The sequence below is a fragment of the Montipora foliosa genome, chromosome 12 (genome assembly GCF_036669935.1).
Source record: "Montipora foliosa isolate CH-2021 chromosome 12, ASM3666993v2, whole genome shotgun sequence".
In the NCBI taxonomy this organism is placed as follows: Eukaryota; Metazoa; Cnidaria; class Anthozoa; order Scleractinia; family Acroporidae; genus Montipora; species Montipora foliosa.
The window spans coordinates 38,268,775-38,276,274 of record NC_090880.1 but is presented as its reverse complement, the minus strand read 5'-3'; the positions used below and the strand labels follow the sequence as shown (position 1 = coordinate 38,276,274).

General features: G+C 40.2%; 1 protein-coding gene across 5 annotated transcripts in view; it reads left to right on the top strand.

Moving 5' to 3' along the window:
- LOC137979249 (uncharacterized) overlaps window positions 1-7,500 on the top strand; it is a 99,102-nt gene that overhangs the window by 48,499 nt on the left and 43,103 nt on the right. For all 5 annotated transcript variants that reach the window (XM_068826459.1, XM_068826460.1, XM_068826458.1 and 2 more), the window contains 5 exons: window positions 1,414-1,710; window positions 2,439-2,625; window positions 2,967-3,151; window positions 3,603-3,902; window positions 5,804-6,091. In XM_068826459.1, coding sequence (XP_068682560.1) covers window positions 1,414-1,710; window positions 2,439-2,625; window positions 2,967-3,151; window positions 3,603-3,902; window positions 5,804-6,091 — 1,257 coding nt within the window. The remainder of the gene's footprint in view (window positions 1-1,413; window positions 1,711-2,438; window positions 2,626-2,966; window positions 3,152-3,602; window positions 3,903-5,803; window positions 6,092-7,500) is intronic.

Here is a 7,500-nt window from a genome sequence, read left to right as displayed (position 1 = left end):
TGATGAAACCCTTATGAAAAAAGTAACATGAATCAGTCCAATTTTCCACCTTTAGTCGCATGACTGGCAATTTCTATTGTAAATTTTTAGCTAAAGCTGTGCGAATTTGTGGGCCACCCATCGGTGGTTTTCCGCAAAATAGATGTTCCGCAGGGGATGTATTTGCTGGCTTGAAGAAGAAGTATTGGAAAGTTGCTGGGAAAACGATTGTTGTTGTTGCTGTTATGGCAATCTGCTCCCGCTCGCGCTTTCCTGGGATAAATATATTTGTTGTGAGTCATTTGAACCCCTCCCCTCACTGAAGGTTAAATCCGAAGCCTTTAGCCACGCCCATTTTGGCGTTTGTTGTAAGATGCAGTCAATTGTTGTTTTTATGCTTGCTGGTTCTGAAACTTCCGCCCGGCCCTGCTGGCAAGAAAAGTTTTGGTCTGCTTCTGCGGGGAGTGCGGAACAGAAAACAATGTCCTAACAGGTAGAGAAACTGCTCCAAAAAGGCTTAATTTTTGTTTTATTTTATGGCCATGAAATATTTTGCTGAATTTTGAAAAAAAAAAAATGGCTCGTTGGCTGCCCCAGGAATTTCAGAATTAAAAATATGTTGTTTTTCTTAGCCACAGACAAATTTCTGTCAAATGCCGATGAAGGCCGAGATTTTCATAGTTACGAGTTCCCTCCGACTGTCAGCGCATGAAAATTGTCGGTTCTTGTTTGGATTACGGCTTGCTGTTGGTTTGCTTGCTAGGCAAAATGGGATTTTTGGATTCCTTAAGCCTGGTTTTCACCAGCGACGCAAGCACCAGCGCAAGCATAAGAGCACTTATTTCACCGTGAAAGCGCATCAGGTTTTTTTCGTAACATTGGTTTGATATGATCTCTCATGTCCATAGAAGTGCACCCAGGAAACGATGAAACTTTGACTTTTGCAGATCTCGAGATTTTCCGTCCCTAAAGGGTCTTTAAGATAGAATCACCAAGCATAAGCACAAGCACAAATACAAGGATTAGTTTTTTTTCCTTTTCCTTGTTCTTTCGCCTATGCTTGCGTCCGCTTGTATCGTGGAAATGCATAAACACAAGGAAATTTGTTATGCCTGGCAAATTAAAGCAGATTTCCCGCGTCTGAACATTTCAACAAAATGACGGAGGCCGTAGTTGATTTTGATACTTATGTCGACGTTCCTTTTCAGTAGCATAAGCTACTTATGCCTGTGCTTGCGTCGTTAGTGAAAACCAGGCTTTACCTTTTTGGTGCGTACCGAGGTTTGCGGAGCTTTCTTTTAACAGATTGAAACCCTGGTCTTTTCGTCGAGGTGCTTGAAAGCATAAACCCAGAAAAGTGTTATTATTTATGCAGGCTGTAGCATTGTCATAGTGAGCGGCCTTGAGCACATTTCATTTTATGTTGTCTTTTAGATCCTACTCATCCTCCGAGGAATTTTTATTATGAGTTTGTCTCACCCGATTCTGCGAAGCTCACATGGGAAAGCATCCCCGAAGAACATCGCAATGGCCTAGTTATTGGTTACACGATATGGTACCGTGCTGGTTGCGAACACTCGTACGAATCCCCGGAAGTCCGGATAAACGTCAGTTCATCCGTAACCAGCTACACCATCAATAGTCTTCTTCCAGGGAAAAAGTACGATCTGCGCATTGCTGGATTCACTGCAGCAGGGATTGGACATTATGAACAAAGACATTTTTTTACAAGTTGGTTTGTTTAATATTCCCAGAAATGCGTGGAATAGTATGCACGCTGATTTTGATTTAAGCGCCATGAGCATCACTTGTACCCAGAAAACAGGCAATTAACGACATCAAAATGTCCCTGTATGAATACTACTTCTCGAGCAGAAAATTGAAATATTTACGATGAGCCGAACCTAAAAATAGCCCTAACGAAAAATCTCACCCAATTGGTTTCTATAGGAAGTTGATGGAATTAAAAAGTGGGTCTCTTTCGGTGCTGTTCCGAGTTAAGCGTGCCTCCCGCAAAGTGTGTCTCTGGACATTCACTAATGTGCTTTTATTGCAGAGTTCTTGCAGTTCGTGTTTCGGAAACTGCATTTTCAAGAATAACAATAACTAAGCTGTTAAATGTATATGCGAAAAAAACGTGTTTTTCCAAATGCTATAGGGAGAGAAAATGATCGTGCTTGATAGCAAGGGCTCAAAACCAAGAATTCGAAATGAAGTCAACACGAGGTAGAGGGAAATGACAAATATATTTCGAACAAGCCGTTTTGGGAATGACAAAGCTCGGGATAACGGGCGCCTATCAATACGCAAGTCATCTATGCTAATATTAGGCAATCTAAGTTAACTGTTTAGTTATATGTCTCTCTAACTTGGTGTGGTACATGGTAAAGATTTAACATCAGTTGAGTTGGAGTCATTAAATGACCTGCGGTTAATTTAGTTAGTCCTTCCCTTTCAAGGTTGTGTTGGACAAGTCATCTTGACAGACACCAGTGGCACAATTCAAAGTCCTGGCTACCCATGCAGATACGGTGGAATTCAGGAGTGCAGTTGGTCTATCAGACCAACGGAACCAACTTCATCCATATGGATCTTTTTCCGGGAATTTAGCCTGTCATTTCATAATTATGAATTCTCTTACTGTAGGTAAGGGCGACGAAAGAAAGTAATGACTTTCACAGAATATTGTTTGCCAATCCTAGTGATTTGGCGTTTAGTACCAGCACATCAGGTGATATGAGTGATGTCTCTAGCTTTTGTAAATGTGTAACGTTATGTAGTTTAGGGTAGATAGTACTTAGTAACATTTCAATATAATAGTTAATAAAATTAAATGAACAAATAATGCTATTGATTCAGGAGATGCTGTTTTCCTATTGTAGTGATTTCTAACTGTTCTTTTTCGGGCGTCATTTCAAGTTATTCACGTCATAAGTCATCCTCATTAGTACCTCCATTATTCATTGTTTATCTCGATGCTTTTTTAGCTCAAATGACAGAGTTGGAATTAAAGAAGGACCAAACCAAAATGAAGTCTTTTTCTGTAACCATATGGATGAAGTCTACGTTCTCGTTCGAGGCAACGAAGTCGATGTCAGTTTCATTGCAAACAAACACTGGCAGGGCCAAGGGTTTGAAGCGTGGTATGTCGCCGAGCAAAACAATTTCCTTGGTAGGTGTTTAAATTAAAATAAGGTCATACTCAAAAGGGATCAACTTTTTCTAGCTGAAAACGCGGCAGCTACTAAAAGGATCTCCCAGGCCTGTTAAAATGTTCGGAGAGTACGCCTGCGCCCACCTTTTTGAAGCCCGCAGAAATGCTGTGCGTTTTCAACCTATTTTACCTATCTTACTTTCATGTCTTTAACACAATCGAACACGGGGGAGGGGAGGGGGGGGGCAGTTGTTGGGGTCTAGCTTGCGCCTCTCGTGATGGACTCCAAGTGCACTTGCGATCTCCTTTCACTAGGCATCCCCGACATCCCTCCCAAAAATTTCATTCTTCTTGTGCCGCTTCTTTATTTATAGAATCAAACTCAGTTACATTTTCTTTTATGAAATAAGCCTTAAGAGGAATATCAGTTTTCTTCACCTGATGATCATTGCCATTTGTGTCATAACAGAAACTCCGTTACCTTCCTGGACGATGTCTTACGGTGATTTAGAATCTTCTTCGGTTCAAATATACTGGGACGAATTGCCAATGAAGATGGACTCGGTCGAAAATATGGCAATAATGATTACAGAACCAAGCAGAGATCTGTTTGTGTTTGTCGGAGTGGAAAAATGGCAGAGAAACATCCATATCACAAGGCTATCTCCAAATCGGGTGTATGTATTCAAGGTGGTGGCATTTACGAGTCGGAACGCAAGTAATATCACTTATTCGAGCCAGAATCTTACCGTGAGGACTCAACCAGGAGGTAAGTTGTTTGTTTACTTCAGAATTGTTGAGAGGTTTCCTCGACAATATTGTTGCTGTTATTTATATTGTCTAACCAGACTCCTACATTACTTGCACATGTACTTATTGCTGTAGACCAGTAACAGCTAATATAGGGTACATCGTGTGCAACGCCCAATCAAGGGTATCGAGCATTGAGAGCTCTGATTTAATATTATCAATGATAGGAAGTTTTCAACTGAAACAAGAATTGAGGCGTTTTCTTTTCAAGTTGCCTTGACGCTACCGCATTTCTCCTAGCAATTGTCGTTCATAACTGCGAAAATCATAGCTTCACTTGATTTCACTTGATTGTCTTGATGATTACAGACACAACCGATTTGAGTTGCTTGAAATGTGGATGAAATCACTACCTAATGATTGCGAAAAGTAGATTTCCCTTTGTAATCCGTCGCTCTAAAATGTCTTTGCGTTTAGCTCCCATTCGGAATGAAGAAGCTGATCATCATTCATCTCTTGATAGCGGTGCTCCGGCGGCACCAAGGGTCGTCAAGCAGAGCACCATACTCATCATCATCATCATCATCATGGATCCTTATGGCCCCCATTAGGGCATAGGGCCGCTGCACCATACTCACGGCAACCCATGAATTGCTATTCTCATGGTAATCATGGCCAGCGGTATTGCTCGTGAGCGCGTATGCTCGACGACGATGAAGTCGAACAATACTTTTAAAACTAATAATAATAATAATAATAATAATAATAATAATAATAATAATAATAATAATAATAATAATAATAATAATAGGAATAAATACTTGTATACTTGTGCCCAACATGGCGACCATTCTCCAGCTAGTTTACAGCGTATATATTTGATGCTGGACATCCATGTTAAATTCAGTTGACACCTGTAAAAATCAGGTATCCGCTTGGTTAAATCTATATATTATTTTGGATCCAAAGTTTCTGAAATATCTAGCGGAAGGTTTTGTTTTTGTTTTCCGCTAAAAATTCTGGCGTTTCTAAATAGTGGCGTATTTAAAGAGAATTTTCGGCAATTTATCTGAAACCCGTAAGTGGTTTGAACCCAGGAGTCATATCATAATCGCAATTAAGGAAAAGAACGATCGTCCGAGTGATGATTTAGTAGTGATGGATGAGAGTAAGGAAAAGCTTCAAGAGAATTGGCTGAAGTGGCAAACAGGTATAGCAAAGTACGGACTGAAGGTAAAACACAACCAAGACGGAGACCATGGTGAGCGCAAGCCAAAAGGATAGATATAAATATCGTGGACAGCAACAATGTTAAACTGAAGTAGGTAGACAAATCTAAATACCTGGACCTGACTTTGAGAGAAAATGGAGGTTCGGAGGAGGCAGTCAGGGAAATAATCAACGCTGGCTGGTCAAAGTGGAAGGTTTACAGGGGTATAATGTACGACAAGCGAATACCAAGAAACTGATGGCTAAGATCGAAAAACGGTAATACGACCAAGACTGTTGTACGGAGCAGAGAGGTCTGGCCAATGAGGAAGAAAGAGGAAAGGATGCTAGCCACGATGGAGTTGAAAATGCTGCGCCGTATTGAAGGAATCACGCTGGCATCTATAACCAGAGTGTTTCTATCATGTACTGACGGTACACAAATCACTTGACTGAAGATGACTTCCGCTCAGGTTGTCAAAAAGTCAGTCGATGACGTCCTAAACTTACTACTAGGGACTACACTCACCTGGAAGATCGTACTTTACTTAATTATGAATATGTTATCTGAAAATATCCTTTGGTATCATCTATTCATGGGGTAAATCTTACTAATTGGTTTGCTGTAGAATTATGTATGCATGCATTCTGACTGTTTTTTTTTTTTTTTGTTGTTTATTAACAAAACAAGCCGTTTGTTTTTTCTTTAAGCTCCTGGATGCCCTCCTCCAAATATTCGGTTAGAGACAGTCCAATCAACGAATCTTTTGGTTCGATGGGATCCTCTTCCTCAGGAATGCGACAATGGGGAGCTCTTAGGATACAAGGTGTATTATCGGCAAAGGCATTATTGGGCTGATGAGTATCACGTGACGGCTGGTCCCTCAGAGACGCAAGTGATTATACGCGATCTATATCCGCTGGCAGAGTACGAGGTCTGGATGTCAGCTTTTACTTTCGAAGAAGGTCCGAAATCGGATTGGCAATCAATACTGATAGGTACGTGTTTTCAAATGTTGCCTTAAATGCTGTTTTCTTTGTGGGCTGTCGATTTTGTCGGTTGATAGGATTGGTTGCCTAGTGTTTGAAGCGTGGAAATTTAGTTGTCTTAATAAAGTTGATAAAATCATTTTTACAAAAGTATGGAGATTGTATGAAAAAAATGATGTTTGAAGCGCTAGCCCGTCGTCAGAATGAATTAAGGGATTGTTGGTTATGAAAGGTCTTTACATCCCATAGTGGAGCAATGCAGTCAGTGGCAGTATAGTTACGAGAAAAATAAACAACAATAAAAAACAGGAATAAATTGGAAGAAAGAGATGCGTTCATTCTTTCCGTGGGGATAAAAGGTGCCAATACAAAAGAAAGATTCTTGTTCTAGATTTTTTTTCATGTATTCCAGTTTCCAAACTGATCCTTTTACAACAATGCAATATTTCTGAGCTTTAAAGTGCACCTAACCCCTATTATTATTGTTAGCCGTCAAAATATTCTTTTGTTCCTGATCATGTTGGTGAAAAAATTAGTCATATGATATTTCCTCAATTATCTGTAATTTTTCAAAATTCTGAAAATACGCACCACTTTGTTTCACCGCCGAGTTTCAGGATATTGGGTCCGTGTTTAGTGTGTGACGTCAGCTGGGGAAAGCGATTTTCGCACAGAGCAACTGAAGAGAGGAGGAAATTTTCGTCTAGAATATGCCCGATAGGCGTGTTGCTGCAAATTTCCTCCAAAATTCACTCGACTGTTTCATTTTCTTTTAGTTCTTTTTCATGTGCTTTTAAAGGGTAACTGACGTCAAAATTTTCCCTTTTTTTTGTTGAACCAATACATTCCTCTTGGGTTAAAGAATCCAAAATGAGCAAATAAAAGATATTTTGTGCAAAACCAAATTTTCTACAAATTTCTTTTGATGCTCAATTGACGGCCATTTTGAAAACGTTCTGATCCAGGTCACGTGATGTGATACGTCACACGTGTGTAATGTAGTGAAAGGGTCATGGTAGATCTGAAAGTAACAACTTCGCGGCTCTCGCTGTTCAGCTCGCTGTTTCTTCTATTCTCCTGTAAGCTACCTTTTAGAGACTATGAAATACGAAGTGGGAAATAAAATACTTCCTCTAAAAAGGTTGAATAATCGAAACGCGACGGATCGTGTGTCTATTCATAGCTGCAGGTGAGTTCCACGCCAGGTAAAACAGCGTTTAGGAAGAAATTACACGCAAGCGTTGTTTCTCATTTGCGACGGAAAACATGATGAAGTCAATCTTGTCCCGAAACGTTACTCGTTTCAAAAAGTATACCACTGTCAGCTGAGTGAAGAGTAAACTACTCATGCTCGTTCATCTTGGTGTTTTATCTAAATAAAACAAGCCGACGGCCCCTGAGAGCGGAAACCACTTAAG